General features: G+C 46.8%; 2 protein-coding genes across 6 annotated transcripts in view; one reads left to right on the top strand and one right to left on the bottom strand.

The window, feature by feature from the left end:
• Positions 1–521: 521 nt before the first annotated feature.
• UBA5 (ubiquitin like modifier activating enzyme 5) lies at positions 522–12981 on the top strand. Of its 2 annotated transcripts, none has more exons than XM_081164802.1 (12): positions 522–807; positions 2785–2830; positions 2917–3006; positions 3967–4076; positions 4357–4443; positions 5306–5390; positions 6175–6279; positions 6441–6568; positions 7364–7499; positions 7718–7793; positions 8475–8581; positions 11526–12981. In XM_081164802.1, exons 1-12 carry the CDS (start codon positions 659–661, stop codon positions 11607–11609), a joined length of 1203 nt encoding a protein of 400 aa, XP_081020928.1. In that variant the 5' UTR covers positions 522–658; the 3' UTR covers positions 11610–12981. The 2 variants fall into 2 exon arrangements, with proteins under 2 accessions (XP_081020928.1, XP_081020927.1); XM_081164801.1 differs by having other exon boundaries at positions 531–807; positions 8475–8584.
• A 1566-nt stretch (positions 12982–14547) lies between these two features.
• Positions 14548–25393, bottom strand: part of NPHP3 (nephrocystin 3) — a 40844-nt gene continuing 29998 nt past the window's right edge. For 3 of the 4 annotated variants that reach the window (XM_081164356.1, XM_081164357.1, XM_081164358.1), the window contains 8 exons: positions 23776–23965; positions 22628–22869; positions 21727–21802; positions 21505–21632; positions 19605–19845; positions 19185–19310; positions 16629–16744; positions 14548–16271 (listed from right to left, as the gene is read on the bottom strand). In XM_081164356.1, coding sequence (XP_081020482.1) covers positions 16091–16271; positions 16629–16744; positions 19185–19310; positions 19605–19845; positions 21505–21632; positions 21727–21802; positions 22628–22869; positions 23776–23965 — 1300 coding nt within the window. In that variant the 3' untranslated portion in view covers positions 14548–16090. The remainder of the gene's footprint in view (positions 16272–16628; positions 16745–19184; positions 19311–19604; positions 19846–21504; positions 21633–21726; positions 21803–22627; positions 22870–23775; positions 23966–25393) is intronic. The other variant, XM_081164359.1, reaches the window with a different exon arrangement.

Below are 25393 nucleotides of genomic sequence, written 5' to 3'. Positions count from 1 at the left end.
GGTATTTTTGTTTTGGTGTGGGGCAGGCTTTATGGGGGGGGGGAGAACCCGTTATTTTTTTATTGTGGGGGCAGTTGCTCCCCCCTGGCCGCCCACCTCTCCTTGGCCGCCCTTTTGCTTGCAAGGGGGGCAACCAGGATTTTGGTTTTGGTGGGGGAGCAGGCTTTATGTGTGTGGGGGGGGTAGAGAACCTCCGTTATTTTTTATTATGGGGGGCAGTCGCTCCTCCCTGCCCGTCCACGCCTCTTTGGCCGCCCTTTTGCTTGCAAGGGGGGCAACCAGGATTTTTGTTTTGGTGTGGGGCAGCTTTATGGGTGGGGGGGTAGAGAACTTCAGCTTTTTTTATTGTGGGGGGCAGTTGCTCCCCCCTGCCCGCCCGCCCCTCCTTGGCCGCCCCTTTGCTTGCAACCAGGTTCCCCACCCAACGGTTCGCCCGCCACCCCCGGACTCTGAAACTCGCAGCAACTTTCTGAAAGGAGCGAGAACTCTGAAGGCCGGAACTGTGGTCGCCGGCGCTGCGTTGCGCGGGGGGAAGCCTTTTGCCGTGACTCCCGGAAGCGCCGGTTGGGGAGACGTGTCTCTGGCAGCAGCAGCAGCGGCGGCGGCGAGGGGTTGGGCTGAGCAGCCGGTACTGCGGTCTTTCCGCTGAGGGATCGCCATGGCCGCCTCGGAGAAGCTGGTGGAGCAGCTGCGGCGCCGCGTCCGGGAGCTGGAGGAAGAGCTGGGCCGGGGGGAAGGAGGCGGGCAAGGCCGGCGGGCGAGGATCGAGCAGATGAGCCCGGAGGTGACCGACTCCAACCCGTACAGGTGAGCGGGTCTTTGGGGCAGGGGAGAGTGGTCGTGAATTACATTGCAGGGGGGGTTGGGCTAGATGACCATTGTGGGGCGGGGGCCCCTCGCAGCTCTACCATTCTGTGATCCCGCCCTTTCCCTCCAAGGAGGAGCGCAAGGTTCTCCCCCCCCCCACCTCCACAACAGCCCTACGAGGTAGCTTATAGGCTACCTGGCCCAGGGTCACCCAGTGACCTCCATGTAAAATAACATTATTTTTTCCAAATTTTTTAATTAATTTTTCAAAATAATAAAACAAACATACATCCTGTTTAAATCTTGGTAACATTATTAAGTGACTTCCTCAAATCCCCTTGATTGAATTTCATTATATATCATTTTAGCAGTTTTCCAAAGTAAAATATTAATAATTTATTCCCCACCCATCTGGCTGGGTTTCCCCAGCCACTCTAGGCAGCTCCCAACAGAAAATTAAAAACACGATAAGACATCAAACATTAAAAACTTCCTTAAACAGATGTCTTCTAAATGTCAGTTGTTTATTTCCTTGACATCTGATGGGAGGGCGTTCCACAGGGTGGGCGCCACAACCGAGAAGGCCCTCTGCCTGGTTCCCTGTAACCTCACTTCCCGCATTGAGGGGACTGCCAGAAAGCCCTCGGAGCTGGACCTCAGTGTCCAGGCAGAACGATGGCGGTGGAGATGCTCCTTCTGGTATACCTGGCTGAGGCCGTTTAGGGCTTTAAAGGTCAGCACCAACACTTTGAATTGGGCTCAGAAACGTACTGGGAGCTAATGTAGGTCTTTCAGGACCGGTGTTATATGGTCTCAGCGGTCACTCCAAGTCACTAGTCTAGCTGCCGCATTCTGGATTAGTTGTAGTTTCCGAGTCAGCTTCAAAGGCTGAGCTGGATTTGCAGATCCTGGGCTCCCAGATCCTAGTTCGGCACTCTGGCCCAGCTATTCTTAACCTCTGGAGGCACACAAAAGAAGGGCCTCAAGATTGCGGGGTCTGCGTTGGTTCCTATGGGGAGATGTGGTCCTTGAGGTACGGCGGTCCTGAGCTATTTAAGACTTTATAGGTTGAAGCCAGCACTTTGAATTGGGCTCCAGAAGCTCATGGGTAGCCAGGGCAGTTGGGCCAGGGTTAGTGTTGTGTGCTCAAACCAGCCTGCCCCAGGGAGCAACCTGGTTGCTGAATTCTGCACCAGCTGGAGTTTCAGAACTCTTCAGAGGCAGCCCTGGTTTTTTAACTTTTAGAAATATGGCAGCCCTGTGTCAGTGGATAGATGGAAGTCCTTAACAGCTGGTCAAGAAGTGGTATGGCGTTTTCAGCTACTGTAATGGAACAGTAAGAAGCAAGTACAGTGGTGCCTCACAAGACGAAAATCCATTCTGTGATTCTCTTCGTCTAGCGGTTTTTTCGTCTTGCGAAGCAAGCCCATTGACGGATTAGCGGCTTTTAGCGACATATCGGATCAGCTGATAAGTGGCTTAGCGGCTTAGAAAAAGGGGGGGAAAGGAAAAAAACCCACAGGAACTCGCAAGACATTTTCATCTTGTGAAGCAAGCCCATAGGAGATTCGTTTTGCGAAGCACCTCCAAAACGGAAAACTCTTTCATCTAGCGAGTTTTCCGTCTTGCGAGGCATTCGTCTTGCGGGGCACCACTGTAATGGCTATTCCTAGTGGCAGCACAGAAATTAGTGGCATGAACAGGCTGTATCCACACCTTCAAAGTGTTTCCGTTTAGCCCTTTTCACCAATCTGGAGGCTGTTGATTTATGTTTCAGGATGTCTTAAATGAATCCATACTTAATTTAATCACTGTGGGAGATCTGGAGCTGTTGAAATATCCAAGACAAACAGGGATTTCAGCGCACTTCAATTGTGCACCATGGAATTTGCTAATCTCCTTTTGATTTTGAAATAGCTGTGCCATGTGAATGACGCCCACTTGACAAAAGTGTTTTTGTTTCTTCCCTCTCCCTAGTCGCCTGATGGCGCTGAAAAGAATGGGAATTGTGAAAGACTATGAGGTGGGATAATGTTTCTTATAGAAGTTTGCATTAGTGATGTAAACACATGGCACAAAATGCTTACCAGTGTTGGTTTCTTGTTGCAGAAAATCCGCTCCTTTGCTGTCGCGGTGGTGGGTGTTGGTGGGGTTGGCAGCGTAACTGCTGAGATGCTGACAAGATGTGGCATTGGTAAGGTAATAATGCGTTTCTTCCTTATAACAACACTGTCCTGAGTAAAATCAGTGGTGCTTTGGTGAAAGATTAATTTCCCTTTGTCAACTTAAATGTATTCACAGTGGCCTCTGTAATGGGTAAAGGGTGGTCACCTACATGGTGATTAGTGACTGTTTAGAAGCTGTAGTTGGCAGAGGCTCCTGGAAGTATGTTTACTGTGCATTTTAGGACACACAGTTCTCCTTGCATGTCCTTTTTGGTTCTTATACTGGTACTTCATTTTTCTAAAATTGTTGAAGCAACATACATGGATTTATCTCATTTAATTCTAACAACAGTCCTGTAGGGTAGGTTAGGAAGAGAGGAAATGACTTGCCCATGGCCAAAGAGCAAACATCAATGTTGAAGCTTTATTTCCTACATCCAACCCCCCCCTCCCCGATCTCCAGTACAGTGGTACCTCGGGTTACATACACTTCAGTTTTCAGACTCTGCTAACCCATAAATAGTACCTTGGGTTAAGAACTTTGCTTCAGAATGAGAACAGAAATCGTGCAAGCGGGAGGCCCCATTAGCTAAAGTGGTGCTTCAGGTTAAGAACAATTTCAGGTTAAGAACGGACCTCCAGAACGAATTAAGTACTTAACCCAAGGTACCACTGTACTGTTGTTCTCTGATTCTTTTATCTCTGCCACAGAAGCACATGAGAGACAAATGGGAGCTTTCTTGTGGAAGTAACCCTTAAAAAGTTATTATTTAAAGCTGATGGGCGTCTGTGATTAATTTAAATTTTGAATCTCATTTTACTTAAACTATCACAATCTTTAAAAACTGAATTTCAGGTGTTTTAGAAATAAATATGTTTGCCACTTTAGAATCCGTAGGAATAATATTTGTTAGCCCAAGGGCTGTGACCCTGTCTGTCCTAAACGTGAACCTGCCCAAAGGCCATTCATGTGTCACTGTAATCTTTCTTTTAGCTGCTCCTGTTTGATTATGATAAGGTGGAGCTGGCCAATATGAACAGGCTCTTTTTCCAACCCCACCAAGCTGGACTGAGTAAAGTGCAAGCAGCAGAGCACACTTTGAGGTATGTGAAAGTGGGAGGTGCCATCCAGTTATGGAATGCAACTTCAGACATGCGGAACTTCCAACTTTTTTTAAAAAAAAAGTTTCATGAGAAACTAATCTTAAAGAAATCATGCTGCGTACGTTTATGCGGAAGGAAGTTCTTCTGAGTCCAGTAGGATTTATTCCCAAGGAAGAGCATGGGATTGCAACCTTAGTATGTTAGAATTTGCAACACAAACGTGTGGGGCTCCTTTCAGAGATGTTCGTGTTAAAGCTGCAGTGTTTATTTTATCCTTAAGGAACATCAACCCCGATGTGCAGTTCGAAGTACATAACTACAACATCACAACCGTGGACAACTTTCAACATTTTATGGACAGGATCAGGTAACGTATCTTTCGGGGGCTGGTAGTGGTGGTCGTAACGAAACACTACTAATTCACATTTCTCTAAATCAGGGGGTTGGTAACCTCAGGCCTGGAGGGTCAAATGCAGCTCTCCAGGCTTCTCTGTTTGGCCTTGGGACTCTCTAGGCCACACACCCTTTCTCCCAGGCCACACTGCTGTCTGGCCTAGCCTTACCCCATCCTTGAGGGCTTTTGTTGTTGTTGTTTAGTCATGTCCGACTCTTCGTGACCCCATGGACCAGAGCATGCCAGGCACTCCTGTCTTCCACTGCCTTCCACAGTTTGGTCAAACTCATGCTGGTAGCTTCGAGAACACTGTCCAACCATCTCGTCCTCTGTTGTCCCCTTCTCCTTGTGCCCTCCATCTTTCCCAACATCAGGGTCTTTTCCAGGGAGTCTTCTCATGAGGTGGCCAAAGTATTGGAGCCTCAGCTTCAGGATCTGTCCTTCCAGTGAGCACTCAGGGCTGATTTCCTTAAGAATGGATAGGGCTTTTAGCTGGCTGGAAATAACCCTTTAACTCTTATAATGATTCTCCCTATTTTGGATGGAGGATAGAGGGGTCTCTGTAAGCAACTAGCCCATGGGTAGGCAAACTAGGGGCCGGATCTGGCCCAATCGCCTTAGCCTAATTGTACAAAGGTTAAATTGGCATTTGTCATTCTGGCCCTGCCCATTGCTGGCATGTGGGCCATGTAAGATTTCCTAGGAGAAGATGCAACCCTTGAGCAGAGGAGGATTCCATGCTAATAATGAATGGAGAGTTTCATGGTAAAACAGCTTCCTTGATCTTCTTGCAAGGAACCTTAATATTTCCATTTTCTCCCCTTTTTATTTATAGCAATGGAGGTTTAGAAGAAGGGAAACCTGTTGATCTTGTATTGAGCTGCGTGGATAATTTTGAAGCACGCATGGCAATTAACACGGTAAGTGTAGCAACAGCAACGCACACATGCCTCCTGTTACCACCCAAGTACACATTGCACACCTATTGCTAGAAGCTGTGGATCTCGTACCCAGTACATTGTAGCAGGTATGGCTGCTGTGCCATCTCAGTGGGGGAGGCAGAGGGTTCCCAAGCGAGCCACTTCTGAAAAGATATGGCTGTTCCACAGTAGCTGTGCTTGGTGCCTTTGCAGTATCATCGTGCCTTGAGCCTGTGTATGTTACATGAAAGCAGGATACACAAAAACAGTAATACTAGAGATGGAACTGCATTTCGTTGGCGACTTCAGCTTCATCCTTGGGTGAATACAGACTTCTGTGACATGGACATGAATGGGATCCGTTTTCCAGATCTGGTTTGAGGGATTGCTGAAGTCTGTCACAAAACTCAAATGAAGTTTTGCTTTCCTAAGAACTTATTTTCAATTGGAATTCTTCAGATGACCAACTCCCCTACAATGAGTTCATTTTCAGGCCTGGAAACCAGGAGTGTGCTACCGATTCTTGCCTTTGAATTTGGGTCACCTGATGTCATGGTGACGGGCAGGTGATTTTACAGCAAAGGTGTCCTGGCTCATCTTTCAAAGTAGCCACCGGTCAGTTGGGGGGGGGGGCGGGAGCTCAAGATCTAGACAGTTCCCCTCCCCTGAGATAAGCCTTTAGCTTGATTCAGCAGGACTCTTCTTATATCCATAAGCAGTTTAGATTTTTGCAGCAAGTGCAACTTATGCATGTATAAATAGTACGTGTTTTATGTTTTTTAAGGCTTGTAATGAGCTTGGACAAATATGGATGGAATCTGGAGTGAGCGAAAACGCTGTGTCTGGCCATATCCAACTCATCATCCCTGGTGAATCGGCTTGTTTTGCGGTATGTGATGTTATGCTTTCTAAGTTCCATTGTGCTGTCCTTCTAAGGTGAAGTGAAAGTTGTTGGAATCTAAAGTCATTTTTGTTGGATCCTTCTCCTGTTCGTGGGTTTTTCAAATGCCCCTTTTATGATTCTCAAACTCCTCTTCCCTTTTTGGCTAGTGTGCACCTCCACTTGTTGTAGCGGCAAATATAGATGAGAAAACGCTCAAACGGGAGGGAGTTTGTGCCGCCAGCCTTCCCACCACTATGGGAGTGGTCGCCGGTCTTCTTGTTCAAAACGTCCTGAAGTAAGTGACTGAGATGCCTCGATTTTAAAAAAAAGTTTAAGTGGGAATTGGTTCATGGCAAAAGAATTACATCAAGCATATTGGGTGAGATCCAGAGTAGTGTGAGCAGCTGTGTCCTTGTGCATTCTCCATCTGTTCCCTCCACACCCTCCTATATTTGCTGCAGATAGTTAGGGACCCTCCAGAGCAGATTTTCGGGGTGCACAGGTGCTGAAGGAGAACTCCTGTTGTGCAAGAGTTCTGTTGCGCAAGTAGGCAAGCATAATTGGATGTCACCTGTCAGGGAACTGCCATCGGAGCCAGGGGGAGAGGGAGGGCTCCAGAGGGATTCCGGAGAGCGTCCCGGGAGGGAGAGAAGCAGCACATCTTCTGGGGAAGGAAATCAGCGTCGCACCAGTGGAGAAGGGGGGCAGATGGGGGAATCGGCGAGGTGGCTCCATGATTCTTCGCCAGGGACCAGCGGGGAGAGCACGGGTCCTCCGCTGCCCACACCCTCCCTGCGCAGAAGGCTTCCGCGCAGGGAGACTAGGCGTCAAAGAACTTCTTTGCTGGAAGAAGTTCAAGAAACGCCCACTGACGGATTCTGCCAGCGATTGAGACAGCCACGAGCGAGTGGCTGTCGGGACAGAAAAGGTTCACTCAGGCAACCCAGGCAGGTGTGGCGCCGATTTACGCACGAGCAACCCCTAGAACCATTACATCACCCATAATGAACCAAAGTGCTGTGTCTTCCGTCTGACACATCCAAACAATAAACTGTTCTCTTTTTTTATCCTTCCTGCATTTCCCCCCCAGATATTTACTGAATTTTGGCACAGTGAGCTTTTACCTTGGCTATAACGCAATGCAGGATTTTTTCCCCTCCATGACGATGAAGCCAAATCCACAGTGCGATGACAGAAACTGTAGACACCAGCAGGAAGAGTACAAGGTAAAATAAATAGCTAAAAGAGTTCAGGCTCCTTTTCCAATTCCTTGAAAGGGGTGGATAACTTGTCCAGCGGAAGTTAGAAAATGTGGCATGAACTCTTTGGAGCTATTTACCCTAGTATGGTCATTCTGAATGGGCCTCTAGCATATAATTATTTAACTTTTCCCATTATTTAGAGTGGGAAGAAAAACCACTTGTGACTGTGTTTGTATTTCCAGAAAAAAGCAGCAGAAAATCCTAAAATAGAAGTAATTGAACAGGAAGAAGAAATAGTTCATGAAGAGAATGACTGGGGTGAGTTAAGATACTAAGACAATGCAAATTGCTAGCTTACTACTCTTGGAACTAGTAAAATGCCCATCAGCCTAAGCAGCTTTCTCTCTTGTGAATGATTTCAATTGAGCCCCTGCCCCAAAAAGCAGGTAGCTGTAAGTGAGGACATAGTTGTGACAGCAGCACAAGCTATTGTGATCTATTATTGTCATGAAAGGGTACCCCACATTATGAACCCACTTTGGCATGTTATGCTTAATTAGGGTTTAAAAACCCCTAAACATTACCACTGCTCCCAAATCCACTGGGCCTGTCCAACACGGGGGAGGGTAACAGCCCCACTCCCTGCCCTTTCAATTGCCTGAAGAGGTTTTTGACTGTAAGAAGTACAGTGGTACCTTGTGTTGCGTAACCTCCAGGTTACAGAATCTTCGGGTTATGGCCACGGCAAACCCGGAAGTGTATACTTCCGGGTTTCACCGTGCATACGCAGAAGGGCGCCTCCAGTTACGAAGTTTTTGGGATACAGCCGGGCCTCCAGAGCGGATCCCGTTTGTAACCGGACGTACCACTGTAATGTCTTTATCTGCCCTGAAACACAAGTTCAGTCTGTAACTTTTTTGTATTTGTAGACAATTACTGTGTATACCATTAATCTGCACTAATGCTTTCCCTTGCATTGATGTGTTTGGGGCTATTCAGGGATAGAGTTGGTATCGGAAGTTTCAGAGGAAGAATTAAAAGCTGCTTCAGGTCCAGTTCTCGATCTTCCAGAAGGAATCACAATGGCATACACAATACCAAACAAGGTGGTAAGTTGTTTTTAGCTAACGTCAAGAACATTTTATTTGGATTGGCTTTAACTTGTCAAGTTGCATGTGGGAATGAGCAATCAGTGCTGCTGTTCTGCAGTCTTCACTTCCATCGTGTACGTCAATGAAGTTGATGTTAGGATTCCTGCTCCGTGTTTGCAGTCATAGGATTGTTGTCGTATCACATGACAGTGTATGTTTTCATTCCACAGTGTGGGAAGTGACGGAAACAGGATGTTTTGTGTTACTGTGTTCCGGAAAGTGGGACTATTGTCCTTTGGTTTTTTTTCCTCTTTGCTGTCTGATGAGAAAGAGGAAGGAGTTAAGTCAGAATGCTCCGAGTGTATTATATGTAAATAAAAGTAGATTAGCCAAAATGCAGTGCTACTGAGTTCTGTTGTGCGAAATGCAAATACTCTGCAGAATCTTAAGTGTCTGATGCCTCTTGGCATCAGTCGCTGTGGTGTTTGGGCAGAAAAAAGCTTTTGAAGCTCCCGAACGATCGACCAGGAGGGAGAGAACATGCCAGTCAGGCACAGAACCTGTGTCTCTACCAGGTTCATACACGAAAGTAGGACAATCTTAACAGCCCACAACTGCTGTCATAGCCACAGCAGCACTGCACACTTTGACGTGTGCACCTTCCAAGCTTGGCTGTCATAGCTTCCTTGGTGGAGAGAGCCTCTGCTCACTTGGCACGTACCTGCTTCGCTAACCTTTGCTTTACAATGGGGTGGGAACCTCTGGCTTGTGAGGCCTCCAGATATCAGGCAAAGGGCATGCAGAGATGCAGTTGCCAGTGCACAGTTTGCAGCCTTGAAGTGTCCTTCTGCTTGTGGAAGGATGCTATATCACCTGATAGGCCTTAACTAAAGCTCATTGGGATGAACTTCTGAGTTTCCCCCATAGGGATTCAGTAGCGTAGCCAACCGCTGCAGAAGGTGGAGTTTGAAGTCAGCATTGATCATTGGTAACTTTCAGCCTGGCGAGACTAAGCTTGGATTTTCTGTACTTGACATGCAAGGAAGGAAGAATGAGTCCCCTGACATGATGGTGATGTTGGGTGACTGACAGGTGTTAGTACAGTGGTACCCCGCAAGACGAATGCCTCGCAAGACGGAAAACCCGCAAGACGAAAGGGTTTTCTGTTTTGGAGGCGCTTCGCAAGACGAATTTCCCTATGGGCTTGCATCGCAAGACGAAAGCCCATAGGGAAATGCTGGCGGTCGGGAGCAAAGACTTTCGCCCACAGCCGGCCTTCAGAAGAGGACCTCTTCTGAAGGCCGGCGGGGGGCAAAAGTCTTTGCTCCCCCCCCCCCGCCTGCCTTCCCCCCGCCTGCCCCGGCGATCTTAAAATGCTGGCGGGCGGGAGCGAAGCGTTCGCTGCCGACCCCCAGCATTTTAAAATCTCCAAGGGACAGCAGAGAAGTCTCTGTCCCGGGGAGATCTTAAAATGCTGGGGGTCGGGAGCGAAGCGCTGCCGACCCCCAGCATTTTAAAATCTCCCCGTGTCCCGGGGAGATCTTAAAATGCTGGGGGTCGGGAGCGAAGCGCTGCCGACCCCCAGCATTTTAAAATCTCCCCCTGTCCCGGGGAGATTTTAAAATGCTGGGGGTCGGGAGCGTTCGCTGCCGACCCCCAGCATTTTAAAACGCTGTTCCGAAGCGGGGGGCGGGAACATCTGCCCCAGCCGCCCCACTTCGGAACGCTGTTCCGAAGTGGGGAGGGGGGGGCGGGAACAGCTGCCCCAGCCGCCCCACTTCGGAACGCTGTTCCGAAGTGGGGAGTGGGGGCGGGAACAGCTGCCCCATCCGCCCCACTTCGGAACGCTGTTCCGAAGGGGGGAGGGGGGCGGGAACAGCTGCCCCATCCGCCCCACTTCGGAACGCTGTTCCGAAGGGGGGAGGGGGGGCGGGAACAGCTGCCCCATCCGCCCCACTTCGGAACGCTGTTCCGAAGGGGGGAGGGGGGCGGGAACAGCTGCCCCATCCGCCCCACTTCGGAACGCTGTTCCGAAGGGGGGAGGGGGGCGGGAACAGCTGCCCCATCCGCCCCACTTCGGAACGCTGTTCCGAAGTGGGGGGGGGCGGGAACAGCTGCCCCATCCACCCCACTTCGGAACGCTGTTCCGAAGTGGGGAGGGGGGGCGGGAACAGCTGCCCCATCCGCCCCACTTCGGAAAGCTGTTCCGAAGTGGGGAGGGGGGGCGGGAACAGCTGCCCCATCCGCCCCACTTCGGAAAGCTGTTCCGAAGTGGGGCGGGGGGCGGGAACACCTGGCCCAGCCGCCCCACTTCGGAAAGCTGTTCCGAAGTGGGGCGGGGGGGGCGGGGACACCAGCCCCAGCCGCCCCACTTCGGAAAGCTGTTCCGAAGTGGGGCGGGGGGCGGGAACACCTTCTGAAGGCGGGCAGGGGGCGAAAGTCTTTGTCCCCCCTGCCTGCCTTCCCAGGGGCTTTTAAATCGCCCCGGACAGCGGAGAAGTCCTCCGCTGTCCCGGGGCGATTTTAAAATGCCGCCCGCCAGCATTTTAAGATCGCCCCGGACAGCGGAGAAGTCCTCCGCTGTCCCAGGGTTTTTTAAAATGCTGGGGGTGGGAAGAAAAGCCCTTGTCCCCCCCCCCCCAGCCTTCAGAAGAGGTCGGGGGACAGACTGTCCCCGGACCTGGTCTGAAGGCGGTTTCCCTAGGAACGCATTAATTGATTTTCAATGCATTCCTATGGGAAACCGTGCATCGCAAGACGAAAAAACCGCAAGACGAAGAGACTTGCGGAACGAATTAATTTCGTCTTGCGAGGCACCACTGTATTTAATTACGTTTGTATCCGGCCTATTTTACTATAATGTGTGTGGTGTTCAGCACCCCAAGCTTGTTGGGGCTTTTGGATTTGAGGCTATAGTGAAAAGGTGTAAAGGCATTTACTACTCTTCTCCCCTCACCAGGAAGAGAACGCTGTTACTGGGGAAACTGTTCCAGAATCTGAAGAAAGTCTAGAAGAACTTATGGCTAAGATGAAGAGCATCTAGCACAAAGAACACTTCGAGATTACTGTAATTTCAGCAGCCAGTGATGTGTAACAGATTTAGTCTTTCATGAATAGTGCATCGTCATGTCTTTTTGTTAATTATGTGAAGACTTTATGGTATGAGGGTCCAGTGAAAACCAAGGCAAGCTGACAGGTTTAATATATAACACAATGCCAAACTGCCTTTTAAGCCCAGTTCAGGTGAGAGTAAATTTGTTGAGCGTAATCAGTTCCTCCTTAGGATGCCTGGATTGGAAAAGTGTCTAAAATAGTAACACTTGATCCGCTTAAGCTTATAGTTAGAAGAATGAAAAGCTATACGATATATAGAGAGAGCCTTGTTTAAAAAATGATTATCATTGTCATACACCCTAGCCAATTATATATGACCGTTACATGGAAAAGTAACTGTTTGGTATACTTTTGTTAGCCGCAAGAGAAGTCTTTTGGAAGACTTAGTGGGCTGAAAATGTGGGACGAGCCAATATCTGGTTCCTCTGGCCATGCATTGTGTAATAGGAAGCATTGAATGCTAAAATTTGCTATCACCGATATACCATTATGGGAGAATACTGAATTTGGAAATGCTCTTGAGCCATCATGCCTAAAATCCTCAGTTTCCAAATAAGAAGAAAATAAAGGAATGAGGTGAAAGTTGCTTTGAATTGATAAGAGAAAACTGCACTATGAGGAAGTTGATTGCAGCCCCCATGGTGTTTGGCAAATGATCTAGTCTATTATGTTCAATTGTAGATTATCACTCAAGTGGTGTAGGATAAAAAGCTCTGGGAAGCAGAAGTTGCCAGGGCTTCCTCCACCAAAGCATTTAATTCCCTTTCTAATCCGGGCAGGTCAACCAAAAACTGAAAGTTAGGCAGGGTTAATGACACTTGCAGTCGCTCAGCACTTACAAGGCCTCTTGCCAGTTGCTTTCTAATAATGTCACCTTAGTAGTATTTATTTAAGTAATATTCCAGGTATATTTTTAGTAAACAAAGAAGCTGCAATCCAAGAGAAGCCTATTTAGAATCAATGGCCCTAAGGCTAACTATTTTTAAACCACCAGCAATAAACTACAGTTTATGCTTGCTGGACTGAATGTTGTACGGTCAGTTGGATAAGCCTGTTGGAGAAATGCTTTTGTCATTAGCTGGTGATTAACATAAACATAAAGACAGATTTGGGGGGAAAAAGTGGTTTGGAAGTTTGATGGTTCTAGGCAATCCCACAATTAATTGCTTCAACTACTTGTTCAACCACACTCCATTCTCTTTCCATTTTGCATTTTTACAACAGCATTTTTGTGTGTCCTTCCTGTGAGTTACTTTCTTGGAAATAAACTTTATTACTAAAATAAGCTCAGCATCAACCAACCAATGTGTTACCTACTTGTGTGCTTTTATAGATTGCTTTCTACCTCAGGACTTTGTGCTCAACTGACAACTATTAAATTTGTTACAAGAGTTTTGAAATTTAGACTACCAACATTTCTAGAATTCCGCTTTAACAGAACTAATATTGGTGCAGTTTATACCATATACAAGTTTTGCTGCCAAAGGCCTGCTTATAAACATTTCAGATTAAATTATTATTGGAGTGCAAACAAATAGGGTTAAGACTAATTGAACCATTTGTTTCTAAGCTACCACTGCTTCAGCCTGATGCCTAATACAAAGAAAGGAATATTTAATACTTACTTTACTGCAGCCCTGTTCAATAATCACCCATAAGTATGATTTGTTTTCAGTGGGGGTTGCTAATAAGCATGCATGAATATGGTTGCTGTGCTAGGGAAAACACTTCAAAGGGCCTGTGCAGAGTGCCACGTATCAAGGGGAATATATTAACTGCGAGAAAGCAAAGCTGTATAGAACCAGGTAAGATGGAACAAAAAATGATAAGGGAAATTAGGAAGCCTTCAAATGTGTATAATTTTTTAAAATAAATGGTGTACAGTGGTGCCTCGCAAGACGAAATTAATTCGTTCCGCAAGTCTCTTCGTCTTGCGAGTTTTTCGTCTTGCGATGCACGGTTTCCCATAGGAATGCATTGAAAATCAATTAATGCGTTCCTAGGGAAACCGCCTTCAGACCAGGTCCGAGGACAGTCTGTCCCCGGACCTCTTCTGAAGGCTGGGGGGGGGGGGGGACAAGGGCTTTTCTTCCCACCCCCAGCATTTTAAAAAACCCCGGGACAGCGGAGGACTTCTCCGCTGTCCGGGCGATCTTAAAATGCTGGCGGGCGGCATTTTAAAATCGCCCCGGGACAGCGGAGGACTTCTCCGCTGTCCGGGGCGATTTAAAAGCCCCTGGGAAGGCAGGCAGGGGGGGGACAAAGACTTTTGCCCCCCGCCAGCCTTCAGAAGAGGTCCTGGACCTCTTCTGAAGGCGGGCGGGGGGCGAAAGTCTTTGCTCCCCCCGCCTGCCTTCAAAAGCCCTCCGGGACAGGCAGGCAGGGGGGAGCAAAGACTTTCGCCCCCCGCCCGCCTTCAGAAGGTGTTCCCTCCCCCCCGCCCGGCTTCGGAGCACCGTTCCGAAGCCTGGCGGCGGCGGGAGGAGGCGTTCCCGCCCCACCGCCCGGCTTCGGAGGAGGTCCGAGGACAGTGGGGAAGACGCGCTGCGCTCCCCCGCTGTCCCGGATATTTCCCTATGGGCTGTCGTCTTGCGAAGCAAGCCCATAGGGAAATTCGTCTTGCGAAGCGCCTCCAAAACGGAAAACCCTTTCGTCTAGCGGGTTTTCCGTCTTGCGAGGCGTTCGTCTTGCGAGGTACCACTGTATTTCTTCATGCCCAACTGCGAACTATAGCTGTGTGTCTGCCCCACACATAAGCCATTCCTGAACGTCAAAAGAAAAGCACCCCACACAGCTCAAGAGTACATGGTCTTTGAGTCCCGGCTCTAGATTTTGAATATGTGGCAAACACAAAGCAGACTATTCAGTTAAGAGTTTCACTTCCTCACAATTTAATGTATATCTCAAAGGATGTATAACTGGACAGCTACAAATACTGCTTTTAAATTTCATAATTTACAGAAAGATTGATAGTCAAATGTTTTTTCTTTTTTCTCTCCACTTTGGAGATATAATAACAATAATAATTTATTCTTTAGACCCCACCCATCTGGCTGGGTTTCCCCAGCCACTCTGGGCGGCTCCCAACAGAATATTAAAAACATGATAAAACATCCAACATTAAAAACTTCCCTAAACAGGGCTGCCTTCAGATGTCTTCTAAAAGTCAGATAGTTGCTTATTTCCTTGACATCTGGTGGGAGGGCGTTCCACAGGGCGGGCGCCACCACCGAGAAGGCCCTCTTCTTGGTATCAAAAGCTCTGACTGTAGAGTCACATTAAATCCAACAGAAGTAGGAAAAGACATTACAGAATGACAGCTCAGTTCCAACAAATCCTCTATACCTGGTCAAGGAAAGAAGGTGCTGTAACTAAAAAAACCTCATTATTATGTAACACGAATAAGCCTTGGGCTTGTGTACTCCCTATCTTCTCTAGTGCAGCCACAAGGAGTTCATTAGCCATCACTTTCAATTGTGTTGTGTCCAACCCAAAATTTCTGGTTAAGCTTAACTATGGTCTATTGAAACAAATGAACATCATAAAACCCAGTTTGAAGTTGGCTTTCCTCTGTAAACTGCAGGACAAATGACAGTTTTGAGTTCAGCGAGTTAAAAACAAGGGGAAGCCTCTGTTCCTTTTGTGGAAGATAACTCACCTTGGATAACTCTACTTGGCTGGAAATAAGGGAGGCATGCAACTTAGCTTTCTGCCCCAATCAGGAAGCATCCCCCTGTTTTTGCTCAAATCAAGAACCTCCATCTTTCTGCACCTCTATCGTTACTACTTCACCTGAGCCTCCATTCTCTTCCTGGAAAGACTCTGCACCTAAGAAAGGTATTATAGATTATATACGTACCTGTCCTTATAATCAATGGGACTTAAATCCATGTAATGTATGCAGGACTGGAGTGTCAATATAACTAAAACTACTTTTTAACTGTGTGGAACAGTCTGCAAAACATTCGGCAATACTGGGGGGAAAAAGGTGTTCAGGGCACTGGCATCCTCCTGTTATTCAGACAAACCCATTTGATGTGGGTGGCGCTGTGGTCTAAACCACTGAGCCTCTTGGGCTTACCGATCAGAAGGTTGGCGGTTTGAATCCCCGCAACGGAGTGAGCTCCCGTTGCTCTGTCCCAGCTCCTGCCAACCTAGCAGTTCGAAAGTACGCCAGTGCAAGTAGATAAATAGGTACCGCTGCAGCGGGAAGGTAAACAGCATTTCCATATGCTCTGTTTTCTGTCACGGTGTCCCATTGTGCCAGAAGCGGTTTAGTCATGCTGGCCACATGACCCAGAAAGCTGTCTGAACAAACGCCGGCTCCCTCGGCCTGAAAGCAAGATGAGCGCTGCACCCCATAGTCGCCTTTGATTGGACTTCACTGTCCAGGGGTCCTTTACCTTATCATCACCTTTGTCCATGTTGCAAAAAAACATTGGGAGAGAAAGCACTCTTCAAACTGAGGGTGTCTCCACTGGATGAATGACGGGACGCTGCCTTGCCACCAATCAACAAAGTCTCTGCTTCTTTGATTTCCATGGCTCTCTTATAGAGCTCGGCAGCCTTCTCAAAATCTCCTCCCTCATAGCTGGGGGGGGGGGGGGATGAGAGAAAACAAAGGAACAAAAAACATTCCACATTGCTATTCCAGAACATTTGCAGATTAGTAGTAGAACTGAAAAAAGTTATCAAACATTAACTTGTATTTCCCACTTTTCTAGAGATTAAAGTCACCCCCCACCCCCAAATCAAAATATACTACTTCTGTATCACATTAAAAAGCTTCAAAGAAACTTTGTCAGGTATTTCTGAACCCCCCACCATACTGCAGCTTTTGCTCTGGTCCAAAGATCTGGTGTGTGAACCTAGGATTATTCAGTAAGCAAGTAGTGAACATATACACTTTTTTAAAATAACAAGGTGGGTTGGTTAGATTAAATGTTACCTAAGCACAGCCAAATTCTTTAATGTTTCTCCCACACGAGGATGCATACGCCCAAAGCTGTCTTCATAAATTTTCAGCGCTCGTTCGTAAAGAGGCAAGGCTTCAGATTGTTTTTTCTAGAGGTATTAGGGCACAAAAGATAACAGGTATTGCCAAAAGTGTTTGTTCAGATCTGAGCGGAACACTTAAGTTTCATTAAAATTTTACATTCCAACTACTGGAAACCGTAAGATGTCTGAGCCTAGGAGAATAGCTTGTAACTACTCTCACATTTTGGCTAAGGTTATTGTAGTGGTTGGGAGTTACTCGTGCGTAATCCTGCCCCGTTTGAGCATTGGATTGCCTGGTTAAACCCTCCGGACTGCACAGCCCATCTCAGCGTGGCTGCCCTTAGTCACTCGTAGAATCTGTCTGTGGGCGTTTCTTAAAGCGCTGCCAACATAAGAGTTGTTTGACGCCCAATCGTCTCCGCCTCTCACTGCGCGGGAGTCTCCTGCGCAGGGTGGGCGTGGGCAGCGGGGTGCTTGGGCTCTCCTCGCTAACTTCCAACGAAGAGTCCTGGAGCCCCTGCACCTCCCTGTCCCGTTGCTCTCCTGGATCCCTGGTGTTACACTCATTCTCTTCCCCTCCTTCCCAGCTGAGTCTCCCCCTAGCGCTGGGACCTTCTCCTGCAGAATCAGAGACCCTCTCCTTCTCCCGTGCCTCTGATGTCAGTTCCCTGACAGTTATGATAAAAATCTGAGAGCTGGAAGGCAGGAACGGGTGCTGCAACTTTTATAAATTAAGCCAGGACACCAAGCCAAAGAATTAAAACAGGCTGTGCAAGGCTTAACTCCTGAAGATGAGAAAAGCTGGGCTCATAAGTTGGCCTGAATGCAGACTGAGTCCAAAGGAATGAATACAATGCAAGCAATGAACACCAAATATTGCAGCCAGAGTTTGTCTGTCTCCCTGCCTGCCTGCCAAAAAAGAAAAACATTTGAAGAAGTCATGAGTCTTCTTCAAAGATCGCCAGCTATTACAGAGCACTTGGATATCCTCATTTGCAAGCAAAACCACAAAAAACAGAAACTGTATGGTAGGTGAGGTTTGCGTAGGAGAATTTTCCAATGTAAAGTGTCCCTTGGGGTTTTCTGCCTATTCTGTCCTGTGCTATAAACAGATAAGAAAGGGTGCTCTGTGAAACTCCCAAAGGAACCATGTGAGTAAGGGCTTTGCTAGGGAGCCTGATCTGCCTGATGCGAATTATGACAAGCAGAACACACACATCCCTTCCTGTGAACTACAGTGGTGCCTCGCAAGACGAAAAGAATCCGTTCCGCGAGTCTCTTTGTCTTGCGGTTTTTTCGTTTTGCGAAGCAAGCCCATTAGCGGATTAGCGGATTAGCGCTATTAGCGTCTTAGCGGATCAGCTGATAAGCGGTTTAGCGGATCAGCTGTTAAGCGGCTTAGCGGCTTGGGAAAAAGGGGGGAGGGAAAAACCCCCGCAGGAACTCGCAAGACATTTTCGTCTTGCGAAGCAAGCCCATAGGAAATTCGTTTTGCGAAGCACCTCCAAAACGGAAAAGCCTTTCATCTAGCGGGTTTTCCGTCTTGCGAGGCATTCGTCTTGCACCACTGTAACTTGTGTGGCAGTCAGGGAGGAAGGTGAAGGAAAACTGAGAAAATAATAACCCTGCTGTTTCATATCCAAACCGCTGTGTGTGAGAGAGAAATCTTGCTGCATGCCAGAGGATTTGGGCAAGAGAAGCGATGAGTGGTAAGCGAGCCAACCTAACACCTGTGAGATCCTGCTTATGGGTTTTTTAACAGGTTCCATCATGCTCTGGGGGTTTGCTAGCAAGCAAGGACTTGTGTAAGTGGAATGGGGAAAGTCATTGGCAGCTGTGCTCAAAAAGTACTATAGTAAAGGTAAAGGGACCCCTGACCATTAGGTCCAGTCGTGACCAACTCTGGGGTTGCGGCACTCATCTCGCTTTATTGGCTGAGGGAGCCGGCATTTGTCCTCAGACAGCTTCCGGGTCATGTGGCCAGCATGACTAAGCTGCTTCTGGCGAAACAGAGCAGCACACGGAAATGCCATTTACCTTCCCACCGGAGTGGTACCTATTTATCTACTTGCACTTTGACGTGCTTTCGAACTGCTAGGTGGGCAGGAGCTGGGACCGAGCAACGGGAGCTCACCCCGTTGCAGGAATTTGAACCGTCGACCTTCTGATCAGCAAGTCCTAGGCTCTGTGGTTTAACCCACAGCGCCACCCGCGTCCCTTACAAAAAGTAGTATAAAGCTATACAAAAATGTGAACCGCCCTGAGATCTTATGATAATACTATGCTGTGCCTCTGTATCTGCTTCCAATTAATGTGAAAACACACATTTTTAGTCCTATTTAAAACCAACATTTTATATTTACTTCAGGGAGCTGCAATAGAGATTTTAATCTGGTGTCCCCCCCCCCTTCTTATTGGCTACATTGAATTGTGGCATATGTTGTGCAAATCATTCATTAACCATCCCTGATATTGTGTATAAAAGGAGAGGGCAGAGAAAACTTACCATCTGGCAGTAAAGAACTGCTAAGTTCACTAAAGCAGTGGCCACACTCGGGTGCTTTGGACCAAAAGATTTCTGCCTGATTTCAACAGCCAACTCGTACAGAGGAACAGCTTTGTCAAGCTTTCCCTAGGAAACAAAGCAAGCGTGAGCTTGAGAGGCAGATCGCTATAGCCTTCTTTCCTTTTAAAAATGCAGCACATTCAATCCATGCTGTCATCAACCGTTGGTTGAAGTCAAATGAAAATGTCACTATTTGCAGCGCTGTGCGATTACTCTGGACTTAATTTACTTGGCATAATTTATTCTGCTTCTGTTATTTCCACCGCACTGTCACCGCAAGCTACTGCGTAAAGCCCCAAGCTAGGTGAGAGCTTCTGACACCTAAAATGAATAGCACATTCACACGTCTATTGCTCTTACCATCTTCTTGTACAGCACAGCAAGGTGTTTCACCGTGTAAGCCAGAGACGGGTGGTCTGGGGCCAGCGCTCTTTTCCTGATGTTCAGTGCCCTTTCGTACAGCTCCTCTGCCTTGTCGTAGTTCTTCTTCTCGTTGCTGAGGGCTGCTAGATTATTCAGAGACTGGGCACAATCTGGGTGGTCAGGCCCGAGAACGCGCTCTCTCATTTCCAGGGAGCGTTTGAGGAAAAGCTCTGCTGTCCTAGAAGAATGTCCGTTTTAAGGGAAACCATTAAATCTGCTGCAGCGAGACTGAAAACGCAGAACTGTAAGTGATTTAGTCAATGCATCCATCAAAAGTGGATTAGCTCATACCAGAACTTGCAGAGCAGTTGTACATCCTTTGTTTTACCAGTGCTGCAGGATGGTATAATTCTACTCCAAAGCCAGTGTGTTCCACTGCTGATGAAGAATCGTGACCCTTCAGTATATTGTGCAAGGAATTTGGCTTGCTTTGTCAACCCTTGACTTTTCCTTTCAAGAAGGAAAAAGGTTTCTGCCTAACCAGGTTTGCAAGTGCTGGTTCATTCAAGAGTTTGCTCCACGCATGAGCAATACCCACTGTCCTTAAAATGTACTTGCATATGCAAATGAAACAGATGATCTAGGTAGCCAGGGACACAGCAATTCCCATAATTGCACCACCACTTACCCCAGGACCTGTGATTGCTCAATGTTTGTTGGACCTGCCCTGATACGCATCTGCTAATTTTATCAAAAATCAAAGCAGAAAACTCAAAACCCCAATAAGAGAACTGACGATGCATTTAGGACCACATTCGACAGTCTTTCTCCTGATGGTCCTGAAGTCATCTGATATCACTATGGGCATAATGTAGCCCTTCTCTACATAACAGACACCATGAAAATTAGGGGTAGGGTTGAAATTAAGCATACACATTTAGAACACAATGCCTAACACAGGCTTCCTCAAACTCGGCCCTCCAGATGTTGTTGGCCTACAACTCCCATGATCCCTAGCTAGCAAGACCAGTGGTCAGGGATGATGGGAACTGTAGTCTCAAAACATCTGGAGGGCTGAGTTTGAGGAAGCCTAACACATCTGGAAAAATAAGTAGAGAGGGATTGGGATTGTCCAGCAGATTCTGGCCCCCTATCTCACATGTCACCTGCATATGGATAATGCTGGCTGCAAAATTATGCTTCGGTCCAAGCTGATAAAAATCAAGCTGCCTTATAACTTTGAAACTGGTGTAGATAGGTGTGAAGTGGCCCAAAGTCCATGTAGGAAGATACTTGTGTTAGAATTCCTGCTCCATGGTTGCAGTCATGGGATTGTTGTCTTTCACATGATGGTATATGTTTTGACTCCACAGAGTGGGAAGCGACGGAGACTATGTTAGAGAGAGAGGGAGCCATGTTGCAGTGCTCCGTATGTGTTTATATGTAAATAGATTAGCCAAAAGCTGAGTTGCTGAGGCCTGTTACGCAACTGCGCAAATTCTGTGGATCCCTAAGTGTGCCGATGCTTGTTGGCATCGGTCGCTGTGATGTTCGGGCTGAAGAAAGCTTATGAAGCTCCCGAACAATCGACCAGGAGGGAGGGAACATGCCAGTCGGGCATGTGTCTCTGCCAGGGTCCTACTCGAGTGTAGGCTGAGCTCCTGACAACTTGCACATTGGAATTGCAAGTCCTTTTGGCCATTTCCTTCAAAATGGCAGGAAATGCAGCAATGATACAAACCTGCAACCTGAGTTTGTATATTTGATGTTCCTTCTTCCATATGGAACGCAGGCTACAAAACTTGTATGGCATTGCTCCTGTCAGGAATAATGGCACCCTCCCAGCCAGTTCTAAGAGAAAGGAAGCCGTATAGGTTGTTACAGAATCAGTACTTACTCAAGATTATTTTGGAGGTAGTAGAGAACTCCGAGCTCGTTAAGCGTCCGAGCATTATCGGACGTATCTTTTCCCAAAGTGAGCTCTTCTAGCTGCAGGGCTCGTTGGCGAAGAAGAGCAAATCCATACTAAAAAGGAGATTAAGAAACTCACTGCCTTGACCTTCTATATTTTAAGCCTTGAAATAGCAAAAGCCATATAACAAAGGAATAAAACATTTACCAGGCTTCCTTTACGTCTCACAGCTTTTTGCTGAATTTTTAAGGATTTCTTCCTTAGCTGTTCAGCTTGTTCGTATCTAAAATGAATAAAATCAATTACGATTTTGTTTGACTAACTTACTAAGAGTTCAACAGTGCTTTTAACGGGGGGATATAACCCTTCTTTCTCACCAGGCTAGTGGGAGATCTTGACTTCTTGGGGTGCAATTTAATGAGCAAGTATTTATCAGGGTTTGTTTCAGTACTGTAATGGCCTATATATGGAGGACGACACAGCCGCCGCCGCTGCCTATAAAAAGCCACCAGTGACTGGGTTTCTGTATAAACAGAAGCACATTTCCTCTTTTCATTCCACTTGCTGCATGGATTACAGAAATTAGGCACAGTTGCAGGTGCCCAGGTGAGATGTGGGACATGGGTGTAATTCGACACCCATTGTATCACATTAACATGAGCATAAATATCTAAACTGGCCCATGGATGGAAGCAAGCATCTGTGAAGCCCAACAAAAACAATTCCTTAAAACCTGATTTCAAAAGACCCACAAAATCAGTTGGTACAGATGACCGAAAAGAAGAAGGCTACCAGGCAATTTAACAGTACTCTCTGCCTCAAACCAATCTCCTATCCCACTCTATAATTTTTCGGGAGACATAAAATAATGCTGAACATCAAAGCATCATTAGCATACATCCCTTGCCATACTAGTCCGCCTAAAGAGAGGGAGGCTCTCTCCCCAGCCTAAAGGCTTCCACAACCTCCTTCCCAAACTACCCTTCCGATGTCCCAAAACCAAATTTCTTTGCCCCAGAGGTTTTGCAGCCCAGCTGCCACTCTGGAGAAACATCTTAGGGAGGAGAAAAAGAGAGAGAGAGATGAAGGAGAAAATGGCTGTGCTTACTTGTTCTGTTTTTGATACAACATTGCGAGAGCATCAAGTTCACGAGCGACCCTGAGATGTTCGGTCCCGTAAGCATTTTCAGAGATTTCCAGAGCTTGTTTATACAACTGTTCAGCATTACCAAACTTCTTCCATTGCACATAAACGCCAGCTAACTGATGGAGTGACTGGGCAACTCTGGGGTGGTCTGGATCAAGGGCAGTCTCCCGAATCTCCAGTGAGCGCTGCAAAGGAGCAATGGCCTGTAAAAGAATATATATATATATATATATATGTGTGTGTGTGTGTGTGTGTGTGTGTGCCAGGACATTTGCAAAGCTAAGCAGGGTCCGGTACAGTTTTAAACTGGATGGGAGACCACATGTTGAGATACCTGCATTGTAGTGGGATTGGACTGGATGATGCTCGGGCTCCCTTCAACACTATGATTCTATGACTCTGAAAACTTTCCACTAGGTGAATCGAACTGTCTGTTTGACTCCATATAAAAACGTAGTTGCATACATTGTGAAGGAGGAAATGAAACACTGCTTTCTCTGGGTGTTGGGAGATGCCGCGTACACCTTATACAGGTTTTTCCAATCACTTTCCACAACTATGCCAGTCCTTCAACGGACTACCTCCAGATTGGTCTGAATTGTCTTTTAAGAGGCTTGATGTGAGCCGAAGATTCCATCTCTGGTCTCTTGAGACCTAACAGAATGACTGTGGGTGTTCTCCTCCACCGTAATCTTCCCCGGGATAAATATAGTTATCTCCATTAAAAAAATAGATAAAGCTTTTTACAAAATACAGTGGTACCTTGGGTTACATACGCCTCAGGTTACAGACTCTGCTAACCCAGAAATAGTACCTCAGGTTAAGAACTTTGCTTCAGGATGGGAACAGAAACCGTGTTCCGGAAGCGGGAGGCCCCGTTAGCTCAAGTGGTGCTTCAGGCTAAGAACAGTTTCAGGTTAAGAACGGACCTCCAGAACAAATTAAGTTCTTAACCCAAGGTACCACTGTAATAGCAAAAAATAATGAACCATTTGAATGAAAACTACAGTTCTCCGTGTATCCAAAACTGCGCAAAATGGCATACCCGTGGCGTGTCACTGTGGGACATAAGATTTTCATTTGCTCTTTTGCCCACCAAATGCACTTACCTGACTGAGAAGACCCAGGTCTTTAAGAAATCGCCCCAGAGTCTCATAAAGATCAGCAAGAGAGATCATGCTTTCTTCCCCCTCGCAGCTTTGCTCGTAAAGTTTAAGGGAGCTAAAATACTCTGCCGCCATGGAGCTCTTATCTTTCCCAAGAAGTTGCCAGTAACTCAGCAGTTCTGCAAAATGGCCCCTGCAAGCAAGGAAATACGATGCAGGAGAAGTTCCAAGGAGTAAATTCTAAACACATTCAATAAAATAAAATAAAAATCCTTCCAGTAGCACCTTAGAGACCAACTAAGTTTGTTATTGGTATGAGCTTCTGTGTGCATGCAGACATCTTCAGATACACTGAAACAGAAGTCACCAGACCCTTATATATAGTAAGATATATATATATAGAGAGAGAGAGGGTGGGGAGGGGTATTACTCAGAAGGGTGGTGGGAATGGGTGATTGGCTGATAGGTGTGGTAAACCAGTTGACGACTGTTAATGACTGCAATTGGTCTTACAGGAAAAAGCAAGAGGTGAGATGGCCAAAAATAGCTTTATCGTGATACCCCTCCCAACCCTCTCACTATATATAAGGGTCTGGTGACTTCTGTTTCAGTGTATCTGAAGAAGTGTGTATGCACACGAAAGCTCATACCAATAACAAACTTAGTTGGTCTCTAAGGTGCTACTGGAAGGAATTTTTTGTTTGTTTGTTTGTTTCGACTACGGCAGACCAACACGGCTACCTACCTATATCTAGAACATTTAATAAAGGTTCTGGCCCCATAAATTCATTTGGTGGACACCTATGTTACTCCTTATGTTCATCACGCTGGGTCTAAAACAGCCAACGCAGTCCATCAAGGTCTGAGGGCTGCTCATCCCCCCAAAATTACTACCCCAATCAAGCTCTTAATAACAGTATCCAATTTAATCGTCCTCCTTCTCTAGTCAGGAACCTATGAAGCTAGACCATGGTGAGCAATTGATAGGAGGGCTTCTGAGTCTCGTTTTGTTATGAGCTGCTGGGTGAGCAAGTTATCCAAAATGTGTCAAAGTTTTGGGAGAGGTCTCTAGGACAGCACAATGACACTCCCCCCCTCACAATCAGTATACGTGCCAACTCTTTCGCAAGTATACACATGGGCTCTCTCAATTGTCATTTGCTGCTTAATTCAACTACGTCTAAAACCGTATAAGAAGAGCTGCACCATTTAAGTATGTTAAATTATAAACATGTATGGCCAAAAGGAGCTATCTAGCCTAGCACTGTCCACTCCCGCTGAAAGCAGCTCTGTTGGAAATGTAAAGATAAAGAAGGTTCCTTTTATCATATGTGGTGGGAGTGTAAGAAAGTGAAAGGCTTCTGGGAATTGATATATAATGAATTGAAGAAGATACTAAAATACACATTCGTAAAGAAACCAGAGGCCTTTCTGTTAGGGATTTTAGGAAATGAGATAAAGAGAAAAGACTGTAAATTTTTTCAATATGCAGTTACAGCTGCAAGAGTGTTACTGGCTCAGAAATGGAAACAACAGGAAATACCGACGATGGAAGAATAGAGAATGAAGCTGTTAGACCATGCTGAGTTGGACAAATTGACTGGGAAGATTAGATATCTAA

This window comes from Podarcis bocagei, assembly GCF_964188305.1.
Source record: "Podarcis bocagei genome assembly, chromosome: 12".
In the NCBI taxonomy this organism is placed as follows: domain Eukaryota; kingdom Metazoa; phylum Chordata; class Lepidosauria; order Squamata; family Lacertidae; genus Podarcis; species Podarcis bocagei.
The sequence above is the reverse complement of the archived record's forward strand: the minus strand, read 5'-3'. Positions and strand labels throughout refer to the sequence as shown.

Coding starts and splice junctions, on each gene's coding strand:
- UBA5 (XM_081164801.1), top strand. CDS start 659: ATGGCCGCCTCGGAGAAGCTGGTGGAGCAGCTGCGGCGCCGCGTCCGG. Junction 7,500..7,717: donor ACCAGCAGGAAGAGTACAAG/GTAAAATAAATA, acceptor TTGTATTTCCAG/AAAAAAGCAGCAGAAAATCC. Junction 7,794..8,474: donor TCATGAAGAGAATGACTGGG/GTGAGTTAAGAT, acceptor GGGGCTATTCAG/GGATAGAGTTGGTATCGGAA.